Source organism: Acomys russatus, chromosome 10 (genome assembly GCF_903995435.1).
Source record: "Acomys russatus chromosome 10, mAcoRus1.1, whole genome shotgun sequence".
NCBI classification, from domain to species: domain Eukaryota; kingdom Metazoa; phylum Chordata; class Mammalia; order Rodentia; family Muridae; genus Acomys; species Acomys russatus.
This window is the reverse complement of record NC_067146.1, coordinates 50,751,709-50,766,026: the sequence shown is the minus strand read 5'-3', so window position 1 is coordinate 50,766,026 and position 14,318 is coordinate 50,751,709. Positions and strand designations below refer to the sequence as shown.

Sequence of the window (14,318 nt, the reverse complement as noted above, 5' to 3'; positions counted from 1 at the left end):
GGAGCCGCACCAGGAGGGAGTACTCAAAAACATGCAGGAAAGTCCTTGTCAGAGACAGCACCTGATCCTCTTACTAGGAGACCCACATGAAGACCAAGCTGTCCATCGGGTACATATGTGGAGGGGACCTAGGTCCAGGCTGTGCATGGTCCCTGGTTGATGTTTCAGTCTCCACAAGGCCCCCTAGGCCAAGGTTAGTTAGCTCTGTTGGTCTTCTTGTGGAGCATCTGTTCTCTGCTGGTCCTTCTATCCTTCTCACTCTCCCACAAGACTCTCTGAGCTGCGCCCAATGTGTGACTTTGAGTCTCAGCAGCTGTTTCGAACTGTTGCTAGGTGGGGCCTCTCAGAGGGCAGCTGTGCTAGGTTTCCATCTGCAACTATAGCAAAGTGTTCTTAATAGTGTCAGGGGTGTGGCCCTTGCACGGTGTGGCCAGGCATACAAGATGTACAGGGATAAAGAAAGCGCAGAGATTGAGTGAATGTCAAACATCAGCCTTTTTACAAATGATTAAGTTGCTTTTCGGATAGCCATAAGGTTATGTAGTCTTTATTAAAAATTGCAGAATATCATCTTTTCCTCACAAAGATGCTTTGTGTACATTAGCTGTCACTTTCCACTTGTCTTTCTCCAATATTTCCCAGAGTCACTAACTGACCTCCTGGCTCTGCAAACAAAAGCAAAAGCAAAGCAAAGCAAAACAAAACAAAGCCAAAAAACGTACTGCAAAGTATTACTACTTCTATTCTCTTAGAAGATGTTATTGATTGCATAAGATTCATTCAGAATTTTATAGAATTCACTGGTGAAGTGATCTTGGCTTAAGATTTTATTTCTGAAAAAAAAAAAAGATTTTATTTGTAGAAGTTTTGGGGGTTTGGTGTGTGTATGTTCCTATGGGTGAGTGCACGTGTGCACCGGTAGTACATAGAGCAACAGATTATATACAGAAGTATATGAGTGGCTTTCTTATGACTTCTTTGAGAAAGTCACATGTGCATATAATGTATTTGATAATATTTATCCCTCAGCCCTCCCACAACTCCTCCCATAACCCTCTCTATCCCTATTCCCTCACAACGTGGCCATCACTCTTTTCCCCCATAAGAGCAATACCTTTACAGAAAAGTGACTTTTCTTTCCCTGAATCCATAACTGTCAATAGCTCCTCGATTAGGGCCAGGGCTTCGTTAGCTCCCACCCCTACCGCCCATGATGCATGTTGACTGGATTGGTCTTCCTGCCCTGAGCAGCTGCCATAGCTGTGAGTTCATGCATGTAGCTGTGCTGTCCTGTCCAGAGGACACTCACTTTAAGTGTGTATGTATGTCGAGGCCAGAGGCTGATCCTCGGTGTCTTCTTCCATCATTTCCTACCTTAGCTTTTGAGACAGCATCTCTTGATGGACTCAGAGCCCACTGATTAGCAGTCCATAGGGATGTACCCGGTTCTGTCTGCTCATTGCTGGAGTTACAGACATATGCCACTGTGCCCAGGTTTTATGTGGGAGCTGAAGATACAAACTTAACCCTCGTGTTTGCATGTCTGTAAGCATCATGCTGGCTGAAACCTCTTCCAAGCCCCCATTTATTTTAAGTTTATAATGCAAAGTCAATCTCTTACTTACAGAACTATTTACATCTTTGACTTCTTGAATAAATTTAAATGCTGTACATCTCTCTGGGGAAGATATCTATTCCATCGTAACTGGTTTTCTGTGATATGACCTCATGCTCCCTTGTAAGCTTCATTTCTTTAGAGTTAGTAATAATGCGCCAATCCCTTTGTTCGTTGTAAGTCCCAGGCCATTCTGAGGCGCATAATGTGTCCCAGTTCACTGCAGAGTCAAGGGGTATGTTGTTCGTGTTTGAACAGCTCTTCATTGAGTTGTTATGGTTGACCAAGTGGTTGCTTCTCTGTCTTAACTCTGGGGTTATTTTCTTGGACTTCATTACTTCCTGAGACAATGTGTGTGTGTGTGTGTGTGTGTGTGTGTATAGTGTTTTGTTCCTTCCCTCTGAGCGACAGGTGCACTGAGGCTACACTGCTAAATTAAAATGATGTTTCCTGAAAAGTGTGAAGGCCTCTGGTGCTGCAGATGCTACACCTGGGAACTGTTCGTTTTATTTTTGAAAGGTGCTCTTTTCTTTTCTTTTCTTTCTTTCTTTCTTTCTTTTTTTTTTTTTTTTTTTTTTTTTTTGGACTTTTTGGATCTTCTGTTTAATTCTTCATGATAGTTTCATAATAAACAGGATGTGTCTTTCCATGGCACTTTCCCACTTCTCATTACACATTCTTCCCCCCCCCCCCCCCCCCCCGTCTTCCTTGTTTCAGTCCCAGGCCTCAGTTTCAGCCCCTTCCTGATCCAGTGTTTCTTGAAACAGTAGCTCAGGGTGGGCAGCAGTTTCCTAATGCTCATGTCACTTGTGTCTGTTCTCAGACTGCCGTGACTACTCTCTGACACACTTGGAGTCAACCTGTATTTAACAACTAGAAATATGCATAATACTCAGTTTTGAAAGTTGCATTGAGTATTTTCCTACTGTTTTTATACAATCCAGTCAGAAACCATTAGAGAACAGTCTTGGATCCATGATTCTTCTATTCATAGACTTGATTTTATATGAAAACTTGTCAATTCTTTCTTATTATTTAAGTGGTATAGATACTTTAGAAAAACAATTTTATAGATAACAAACAATAATATTATAAAATCTCACAGATAAACATTAAAGATAAGTTCAGACTTCCAAGGGAAATAAATTCTAAGGGACAGAAGATTCTTTTCAAAATAAAGTATGTGCAAATATATATTTAACTGAGTTGAAACTGAGAAAATACTTCTAAGCATGGAAATGTTGAAGTAATATGAAGAGTACACTGGAACATTCTATTATGTGAAAACGAAACATTTTTTTCGATTACAATTATATGTATTTACATTGTGTGTGTTTCTGTGTGATGCCTGTGATATGAGTGTGCCATGGCACACAGTACCTGTGAGAGTCAAATGACAACATCAGGGAGTCAGTTAGCCCCCTTCTACCAAATAGGACCCAGGAATTAAACTCGGGTCATTAGGCTTTGAGGGAAGTGCCTGTACTTGCTAAGCCATCTCACCTACCCACTAAAACTATTTTTTAAATAAAAAATAAAAGTATAAGGACAGCAAAAGTATGAACGTCATTAGAAATATTAACAACAAATATAGCAGTGGGCTAATCACCTAAGCCCTGAGCAATTTTGGTAAAGGCGTGAGGAAAACATGAGACTCTGTAGCGCAATGAGCAAGGGCATAGATCGTTCTCAAAGCTCAACAAGGCAACGAAAAACTAGCAAAATACCCCCATTAGCGACTCCGAGGTTGGCCGTTAGAAGTAACAAAGTACCACTTGAAGAAAAATGGTGGATTGGTAAGATTCAGTCCCCGCGGAAGGACTAGGAGAGGAACCCTCACTCATACACTGATCAAGAGAGGGGCGCTGGAGGGGTGGCTCAGCGATGGAGAGTGCTCGCTCGTCTTCCAGAGGACCTGAGTTTGGACCCCAGCACCCATGTCTAGCTGCTCACAACCGGAAGTCCAGCTAATGGGAGCCCCTCACGACCGGAAGTTCAGCTTCAGGGACTCCAGTGTCCTCTTGCTTTTCAGGGGCATCCATAGATACACACGTCTACACCCACATTTTTTAAAAATCTGTTTTGTTTTGTTTTGTTTTGTTTTGTTTTGTTTTTAAATGGGAGAGAACGGTACCCTTTTCCTAATAGGCGGCCATGAACTGTGAATCGCGGTGTAGTCAGCTTGGGCTACTATGACAGAATCCACAGGCTGGGTAGCGCATGCAGGAGGTTTGGGGCCTAGATGGCTTCTTGTGACAGCCACTTCTCCCTGTGCCACCTAGGACTTCGGTGTCTCTTTCTCTTCTTTTGTAACTGTTCTAGTAATATTGGCATTTCACACTTGTACATTTGGATCATAAGCTGATTATGTGGTCCACGCATACCATGTGCAATAATTAAAGAAAGCTTGTAAGATATCTATCAGCTAAACATCGAACACTTCCCTATGGTAAGCAAGCACGCTGGATTGGAAGCCTCTACTTGTAGCAGTTTGTGGAGATGATGCATTCGCTCACTGTGCTATGGGCAGCGGGCTTTTGTTTTAACCTCCCTTCCCGTCCCTGACTTTCTGGTGCCTTTTGACAATCATTGTGTCCAGCCTAGGCTCTGGAGGCAGCCACCCTTCTGATTGGCTCTCCCTGATTGCCCATTACCGTCTTTACAGATGTGATAACAGAAGCTGTTTGACTCTCTGCACTTGGTCTATTTCATGTCACATAAAGTTGTCCAAATAAAGTTCTCCAATTCTATTCCTCTTATTAGAAAGGAGAAGATGTCTTTCTATAAAGCTGAATTGCATCCCAGTGTGTGTGTGTGTCTGTGTGTGTGTGTGTGTGTGTGTGTGTGTGTGTGTGTGAATCAAGAACATTGCATTTCTTTCTTTCTTTCTTTCTTTCTTTCTTTTTCTTTTTTTTCTTTTTTCTATTCTGGCCTAAATATAAAGCCTGTGAGCATGGCCAAGCAGGCATCTCTTTAGTTCAGATTCTCTGAATTAAAACCTTGAAGTAGTATACCTGGATCATGGCACAGATGATATCTTCCTTTTAAGAACTTCCATTCTGTTGTATACTATGGTTGCGATTTTACATTGCTATCAATTCTGTGCAAATTTCCCCTTTTCTCCAAGGTTGTATCAACTCTTGTTATTTTTGAATTTCAAAAAACTGTCATTCTTGGGTATGAAGTACCATTTCACCGTGGTTTTAATTTGCATTTCCCTGATGATTGCTGGTGGGTTCACCACTTGAAAACAACTGCCTAGGAAATTATTCACACAGATGCAACCACCAGGGCACACAGAGGCCACTGCAGCTGCAGTCCGCAGTGAGAGGGCTACATCCCAGGTGGGCCGCAGGACGTGGCAGCACCCTGGGTTCTGTCTCTTCCACACTCAGGAAAAGAGATAAGACTGAAGGGTCGTGGAGGCTTACATGGAAGTCCAGAGAGCCAGTGACCCCAGGCAGTGTGTAGTAGACTGAACTCCCTGTCTCTAGTACCTAAGAGGCTCCTCCTGCTTGAGGTGGTGAAGAGGAATATGTTGTAATGGAGGCTTCAGTATGTTGGAGATGGCAGGACCATGAGACAGTCCCTGATGAAAGCTACAGGCACGGGGTGGACCCACCCTGAAAGGGGCACATGTGCCAAGTAACTCTTTGGACTGCAGATGAGTTCATCACAAGTCCCAGATGCCAGTGGCGTTATTGTAGGATTGGTTGTTTGCCTTGCTATGCCACAGCCTTGCTTTGCTGTTATTTTTATTCGTCCCTTCCTTTTTGGGGCAGGAATGTTTATTCTATAATTTTATAGAGGACCACAGTTGAAGAGATTGTCTTGAGTCTCAGAAGTGACTTTAGACCTTTTAATTTTGTCCAGGCTGCTAAAGACCTCAGGGACTTTCAAGATGGACTGGTGCACTTTGCATCACATTGAAAAGGAGGCCTTGGAGCCGTCTCTCCAGTTTCCATATGTACTTAAGAAAATGAGGCTTCGGGGAGAGGAGAGTGATGTTATGATTTAATGTGATGTGTTTGAGTGTCAGGTTGACTTGCGATGTTTAATCTTCATTGTTAATGCGACTGGATTTGGAATCACCATGGAAACACAGCTCTTGGCATGTCTGTGAGAACATTTCCAAAATGTTTCATGGAAGAGGGAAAACCCATACACTGTGGCAGGGTTTCTGTCCAAGCATTTGCCATCCTGATTTCTGATGGCTAACAAGGCTAGAAATTGCATCCTATATTAGAACTTCCATTGGTTTTGGCACAAAACATGTAACAGCATTCTCCTTTTTTACTCTTTTAATACACCAAATAGATGCACTAATGGTTAGGATGTTTTTGTTTCATTTTCCTTCAACTTACTACCAGAATTCTCTGAAATAACCAGTGAGAATATCATTACCTCAATTCCTTATATTTATAGTGGACTTTTCACAGGGTTGGTCCACCCCGAAGAATAAGAAGCATGCATGTGTTTTTCAGTCCTGTATCACAAAGCAAACACGGGGAGGGGTCGGGTCAATATAAACCTTGACCCGTGGTGCAAGCTCGTCTTCTTGTTACGGATCTGCTGTTTAAACTGTAGAGACATAGCTCAGTAGGCAGTGAGCTTGCCAGTGTTAACACAGCCCTGACTGCAGTCCCCAGCACTGCATAAGCTAAGTGTGGTGGCGATGCCTGTGATCCCAGCATTTTTCCAGGTACAGGCAGGAGGACCGCAAGTTCAAGGCCATCCTCAGCTATATAGCGAGCTTGACTCCAGGCTGGGGTACACCAGACCCTGTCAGTTGATCTTATAGATTAAGAAGAAGAGACTAACAGAAGCAAAGTGACAGGGCCTGATAAATTATGGGAATGATGCAAATGATCATGGAACAGCAGAACTAGAATAAAAGCCCTACACTTCCTGTGTGAATCTCGCACTTTTTCTCTTTAAGAATAAAAGCCCTATACTTCCTGTGTGAATCTCGCACTTTTTCTCTTTATTGTGCTTGCACGTGAGAGCTCAATATTTCGCACAGCTGTTTCAACACAAGATTATTTTTGTCTTGTATATTTAAATTATTAATTTAATTATTAAAATACCTATATTTTGTATTTATTTACATTGTTGCTTAAATTAGCTGCTCTTTATTTTGCTAATAAAGTTATACCTTGACTTTAAACTAGGACAAATCATGACCTCTAGGGGCAGACAGACATTGATTACTGGATAGTATAGCCATCACACTGAAGTTTTTTGTATTCTAGGACAAAAGCATTTACCTGTCTAACAGCTGGAAGCAATTTTATGGCTTAGAAATAACAGAACAATGAAAAAATGGAAAGAAAAATATTATGAAATGTACATAATATACGCCTATAACCTCGGCACTGAAGAGGCTGCGGGAGGAGGCTCTAGAGTTTGAGACTAGCCTGGGCTACATAGCAAGACTGATTTTAAAAGAACAAGAGAAGAGAGACAGACACACAAACCAAAACACAATCACAAATAAAATCAAATAGAAATGTTTTCTCTCTGCTGTTTTACATTAGTTATGTTTATTTGTTTTGAAGTAATTTTCTTGTTTATTAAGCATAAAGAAGGAGGTAGAGGGGTGGCTCAGTGGTTGCATAAGACTGCGGACTGCTCTGGCAGAGGACTTGCACCCTGGGCAGGAGTTTCCTCATGCCTCCATCTGGTGCCTCACGATCCTCCACAACCCTAGTTGCAGGAGATCTGCTACCGTTGGCCTGTGTGGACACCTACCTGCAGCCTTTGTGGTACACGTGAACACACGCAGACACACATGCGTACACATTAATAAAACATCTGTCTTTAGAGGCATTAGCATAAATAGTTCCGTCAAATTAGAAAGCACTGTAATTTGAAGATGACGCGGATACAGTATGTGTTTTCAGGTTGATTCCTTTGAGATATGTTATCAAATTCGGATGACTCTCCCATTCTACATATTTTCGGAACTATGGCTTGGAAACTGTTTGGCACGCTGCTACCATATGAGTTCTACTTCATATAGCTGATTAATGAATAGGCTTTCCAGCTGTGAGGGCACCAGTCACAGTAGCACATCCGAGCTCATGGGCGAAACAGTAGAGAAAGGTGAGGAAGTAACCACCGTTGTCCTCAGCCTTAAGATGAAGCAGCTGCTGCTGTTCTTCATGTTGATCTGACCAAGTTGATTCATTTCACATGTAAATAACACCCTTGGGAATCTTGGGTATTTGTGATAATCCTATGAAACCTCTTCTGCGTTCCCTATGTGGTGGTTGTAATGCACATAGAAAGAAAATTTTGTACTGAAAAATATAGTTTTGACTTCTTTCTATGTTCAACTCATTATGGCTGGCTTCTTGGGGCGGTGGGGGTGGGGGGGTAATTTTTTTAATTAGTGATTCCCCTCTTCCGGAAGCTTGAACTCTATTTGAAAGACTTCAGGATCTGAAGAATGGTTATTAATATCTTTAAATGACAGTAGTTATTTCAAGTTATCTCTGTCTTCACACGGGGAGTGTAAAAGCTGGACTGCTTAAAGAACTCGTCCAAAGTGTGGTAGCTCATACTTGGCAGCCTTGCTGTATGGAGGGAACCTCATCCCCCCGACCACAGCTGCCTTGGCCTGAGCTAGGCTTGGAGCTCAGTTCAGATGCGGGTGTCTCGTGTTCGTTCATATAACCGCATGAGCTATTTTAAAAACTGAATGTGGTAAATATAATGAACTTCTCCACTTGGGGGGATCTGTAGAGTTTTTCAAATAAAACTGAACAACCAAACGTGATTTTAAAATTACTTATTTAATAGAGACTCTTGTTGGCAGGCTTGCTTTAGGATCTGTGTGTCTTCTGAGAATGGAAGTACTCATTAGAAACACTTTGAGAAAATTGGTCTATACTCCAGAAGACTGAACAATAAGGATATTTTCTGATCTCTTCTAAAAAAAATTACTGCTAATTATAGAAAATTAAGTGCAAATAGTACCAACATAGTTATTAGCACCACCAATTTGGTGAGCTTTCCTCCAAAAGGAACTATAAATTATATAAAATAACGATTATGATAGTGAATAAGGCTTGTCACTGTATCTCATGGGTATACACTCTTAAAATATACCGTGAGTTAAAAATTGGGGTATCTGACTCTCAGAAACTTAATTCTTTTAACGTGTCTTGAGTGAGTGTGTGTGTGTGTGTGTGTGTGTGCGCGCGTGTGTGTGTGGACACACTTCTATAAATCAATACAGTTCCATGGACTATTTGAAATCAGACTACCACAAATAATTGTATAGATCTAAACATGTTCTGAGTAGGTCTGACATCACAACTAGTGGCCTGTGGAGGGTGGGGCAGGCCTGGGATGAAGCAATGAAAGCTGTGTGTTCGCTTATTCCATTCTACAAGATACAATGCTAAAAGATAAAATTGCAGACCCTGAAATCCCTACTGAAGGGTGGGGCATTTCTATGTGAAGGTGCCATCTGAGTGTCCTATAAGTTTATAAAGAGAATGGCACCCGTGGTGATCCTGTGTGCCTGCAGGTATGCTGTAGCTGCCAGTGGAAAGTAGGAAAGTGCTAATGTTACTGTTGGTTTGTGTGTTGTTTTGAAACAAGCTCTCACTATATAGCCCAGGTTAGCCTCCAACTTACTGTGTAGCTCAGGATTGCCTCAGTCTTGCTGGATTCATATAATTTGGCCTTCTGGGTGCTTGGATTACAGCCACACAGAGAACTGGTATTTTTAAAAGGCATATTTCCTGTAGTTGCAGGCTTTGTGGCCAAAATTCTAATTAGAACCTAAGTAGAAAATCAGCTTGTTTATCCAGAAGAGTAAATGAAAGGTCCTGAGGACTGAAATAGTGTCTAAGCCACAGCAGAAATGACTTTAAAGGGCAGATCCTGAGAGCAGGCTCTACCTCTGCAAGAAGCCAGAGCTACCGTAACCTTGTCATTTGAGTCAGGTTAGTGAAAATGTAATATAATGCTTAAAAGAAGGATTCAACACTCAGACTGCCCGGCCTTGAATTATGACATCATCTCCAGTTTTGAGACATTCGTAAATCACGCAACACTCCATGCTTCAGGGAACGGGGAAGAATCTTACATTCCTTACAGGAGTATTGTCAGAATGGAGCTGACTCGTGTAGCGCCTGACATGGGCTTAGCAGGCGACAAGTTTTAATCCTTAATGGATGGATGTTACAACAATGACCGTGCTCTACACCAGCTACACTGTGTTGCTGTGCCAATCACTTTCTTCAAGAACGTGGGATAATCGCATGGAGCACACAGCATGCTGTGCTCCTCAAGGCAGTTTTTAATTACTGAGCCATTTTCTCAAATGACATTAACTAGTGAGAGCATACTCCACCCAGGTGCTCTAGGTGGATGGACCAGGGGCCCAAGCACTTCCCTCTGCTCCAGGGAGACTCCTACGGGAGCTCCACAAAGTACTGAATGCGCAGACCTGCGGTCAGGGCCTGCCTGCCTTAACAGCCTGTGTGACCTGCGCTAGACCCTTGGGTTCCTTGTTTATACGCTGTTGAGAGCCAGTAGCTCTGTCTATGGCTTTCCAAATGCCCCAGGAAGAGGCAGGGAATGGACAGTGCCGAGCATGTGGCACAAGGGCTAATTCTTCAAAAGCCAGAGTTCGAGTTTTTTAGCTTGAAATTCCATATGCATTTGATGAACGAAAATCACTGCTAATTGCATTTTGGCTTCTCTGGGGTAAATACCCTTGCGAGCTATAGCTGGGTCATATGACAGGTCTATTGTTAGTTTTTCTGAGAAGCACCCCCACTGACTACCAAAGCAGCTGGACTACTTCACATTCCCACAAGCAGTGTACACGCCAGTAGCATCTGCAACCTCACCAGCATTTGGTTTCTTGGTGACGGCCATACTGGACTGGCATAAGATGGAATCACAATGTAGTTTTCACTTGCGTTTCAGTGTCTAGTGGTGTGGAATGCTTTTTATATTTCTTAATTATTTATATTTTTAAAACTGTCCATTAAAAAAAACCATCCATTACATTAGCCCATTTATTACCTTAGTTTTATTTATTTATTTATTTATTTATATAGCTGGTTTTGGGTGTCTACTTTGTATGGGTGTGTGTGTGTGTGTGTGTGTGTGTGTGTGTGTGTGTGTGTGTGTGTTCTTTGTATCACAGAAACACTTGCGCCTCACTGTTGACTGAAGCATTATTCACAGTAGCTAAACTATGAAACCAAGCTAGGTATGCACCAACAGAAGAATGGCTAAAGGAAATACGGCTTATGAACACAATGGACTTCTCCTCACAAATGGAGAAGAGTGCAGCTCTGGTGTTTGCGGAGAAGTGGGTGAGACAGAAGATGCGCACACGCGGCGCATTAAGTCGGCCTCAGAAAATGACACACACTTCATCTTTTCTCTTGATTTTGGGTCTCACACTGTGCAAAAAAATTAAAACCAAGCATATGCACAGAATACATGGAAAGAGAAGCAGAACTGTCCAGTGGCAGAAAAAAGGACGAGTAGGAGTGAGAGGTGTGACAAGGAGGAGAGGTAGACAGGTCGTGAAGGAATATACCTACAGTGCCTCAGACATCTGCGTGAAAATGCCTTTTTAGACTAAATTTAACAAGCTTTTTAAAGGCAGACTATAGCTTTCAAAAATAGAGGTTTTGCATAGATGAACCAAAGGTTCCCTCGGCTGCGGCTACTCTGTGTGTGCCTCAGTGTGTTTCTGAAACTGTTCACTGACGCAAAGACGCAGAAGTGGACCTGTGAGCAAAGGAGGGTGCTGAGTAACACGAGGGACTCTATGAAGTAACAGGTCAGTGTGCTGCACTAGGGCGCCCCACGCTCGAAACAGAGATACGGGCCCTCTGTCACAGGCACATCTGTTTGTGGACAGCACGTGTGGCCTGGGGCCAACGCTGGACAAGGAGCACAGCTATGAAGGGCGTAGTCCCTACCCACAAAGCAGTCAGGAAGCACTGTGTGCCCCCCAGCAACTCTCCTGCTGGTTAGTGAGTTCTGAAAATGTCCTTTCCAAATTAAATGTTTACAATTATGATGCTGGGTTACTGTTCGAAGCAGATGGGAATCAATCTTAGAGGCACTTAGTTCAATTGATTTGGAGAATGCGTGAGGGAAATAAAGTCACCACTTTCTCTCTGGACAGAAAACCTGCACTGAATAATGAGTCTATAGGATATGCTTATAACTTGGATTAGCCAAATGTTTAGGCCTCGTTTTCAACTTTCTGAAAGTAAAGAAAACATGTATGTTTATAAGTATATACATACATGCATACACACACACACACGTATACATACATACATTCAACAACACACAGAAAAATACTTCCTCATGTCATTTTGATAATGATGAATACGTACCAATAAGGACTGGACGCCCTTTGCAAGCTTCACATATGCTGGAGTTGAAGGCGCCCATGAGTTTCCTCGCCAGCTCTGCCTCCTCTCTGTATTCATTGCGTGTATGTGTGTTAGTTAAGGTGCACTTCTCACAGCTGCACTGCTGTAGTGTGTTAGCGTGGAGCCATACCATCTGCTGACACTTCAGCATGGCCTGTCCCATCATTATTTTTAGATAGCTGAAACTTGATTAGTGACACCAGGGCACAGGAAGAAGCCCACGGAGGACAGAAATCAGAAGGGCCCACAGCATGAGGTGAGGCGGCTCGTCCACATGCTGTTGAAGTGGGGGATGTCAGGGGCCGGGAGGTCCTATTGAATCCAGCAAAGATTGAGATATTGACCAAAGGGTGTCCTACGGAGGGGTAATGAGGACACCAAGGCTCAGCCTCCGAGGAGTTGGCCCAGTGTGTCGTCTCTAATCCATCTCCAACAGATGTCGGCGGAACCAAATTATTTTTTTGTTCTAGAGTGATTTGAGCAAAAGTAAAGATTTAATGTTAATATGTTTTTAGACAGTAAATGTATTTTTATGACTTACTTTCTAAAATCAAGTTTCTCTAGGAAACATGATTTTCTGTTCTAATTTCATTTAAATAATATATTTTACCTCAGAATAATTTTTGAAGGAAAACCAGTTCCCATACAGAGAACAAATAATTCTTCTTTTAATAAGACATTTCTAATTATAGGCATTGAATAACAAATTGGCTGTAAGAATGCTGTTGTTTTTTTTTTCCCCCAGTGTTTCATATGCACGGTTCTGATTAGGAGAAGGGAAAGATGTGTATCTCCTGCAAATGGTGAATTATATGCAGTGGGTGGGGGGAAAGTGTATTTTATTCTGACAGACATTATTATTATTATTATTATTATTATTATTATTATTATTACTCTGACTAGCCCTTGTTTTGGAAAAAAAATTTTTTTTTAATTTTTGCCTTAACTCTCTAGCTTATAGTGGTGATTATTTCAAACACCTAAAAGCACTTTAAGAGAATCTATCTCCCATCCTGGTAGGGTGCTCTACAAAACATTTTCGCCAGCGTCTAGAGAACTCAGTAAGCACCCTTCGCATACTTCCATCCAGGCTTTGCTCACACCTGCTGTTTCCAGAATACACCCACAAATACTACAGCGTCTTCCTAAAGCAAGGCCTGGAGGTAACAGTTGGCCCAGGAGACTTTATTTAACCGCTCATTCAGTTGTTAACTTACATTGTTATTACTTTAAAAATTGTATCTGCCGACTTAAAGTTATTTTTAAAAGTACTTTAATGGCAAATGTATTGCAGTATTTAAATTAGATTTTTCCTATTCAATTTCCAGGGCCACGGCAACACATAGGGGTCAGGTGATCTTCAAAGATGCATTAGCCCAGCAGTTGTGTGAACAAGGAGGTAAGAGCACACTTGATTTGCCTGTGTTAGTTGTGTCTAAATTATTCGTGGCAGGTCCTGTGTCCTATTAGTGAGCTATCTTTTCATTAATGTCACTTTATCATGATATCTTAAATTTGCATTATTGACTGCTTCATATTCCTACTCGTTATTTGTTCATTAGTTATTGATAGCAGCTGGCAGACTTCCGAATACATGCACTGTGATCAAACAAACGGAAAGAGAAATTTGTCCTCTTTTCACATTTTTCCTGAGTCACTTTTAGTTGTCCGAGAAGTGACAATTTTTAATAGTAATCATAAAATTTTACAAAAGTTCATCCTCTCTAATTTGCCGCTTAAGCTTCTCACCAAATGTGTCTCTGATACCTATGATTTTGCTTCAGTCAGTCTCATCACAAATTGCTAATATACCTATATATTTACATAGGCATAGCCAGTATGATTTTACCTAAGTATTGTGGTATCTGGTAAATTGTTACTGTCAAACTCTAATTATTTGCTTACAGAGTCTTCACTCAAAAAACTCCCTTCCATGATTTCAGAAACCTATTGTCAGTATTCTTTGGTTAAATTAACTTTTCTTCTATGACTTTCAAGAATGCAAATGTTAAAGTATGTCTTAGTAGGTAAACTCAGGAACTCTATTACAATGTAAATTTTTTTCTGTATTACGAAAATATTTATTGAAAACATAGAATATCACAAAGCAAGGAACATCAGCACTCTGAAAAATACATAATGTTGAAAAAATATGTTCAATTCACATTTACCAGCTCCTAAAAACTAAATTCTCTTAAGCCTTACAAGTTCAAGTCTGTTGTATTATAATTGGGTCAGGCTATTTCAAATAAAATAAAAGGCTAAGAAGACGAATG

The 14,318-nt window shown here is 41.5% G+C and overlaps 1 protein-coding gene across 1 annotated transcript in view; it reads left to right on the top strand.

Moving 5' to 3' along the window:
• The window catches only part of Reln (reelin), a 448,260-nt gene that overhangs the window by 170,598 nt on the left and 263,344 nt on the right, over nt 1–14,318 (top strand). Inside the window, exon 4 of the mRNA XM_051152119.1 lies at nt 13,371–13,441. Within this exon, the coding sequence (XP_051008076.1) occupies nt 13,371–13,441 (71 nt within the window). The remainder of the gene's footprint in view (nt 1–13,370; nt 13,442–14,318) is intronic.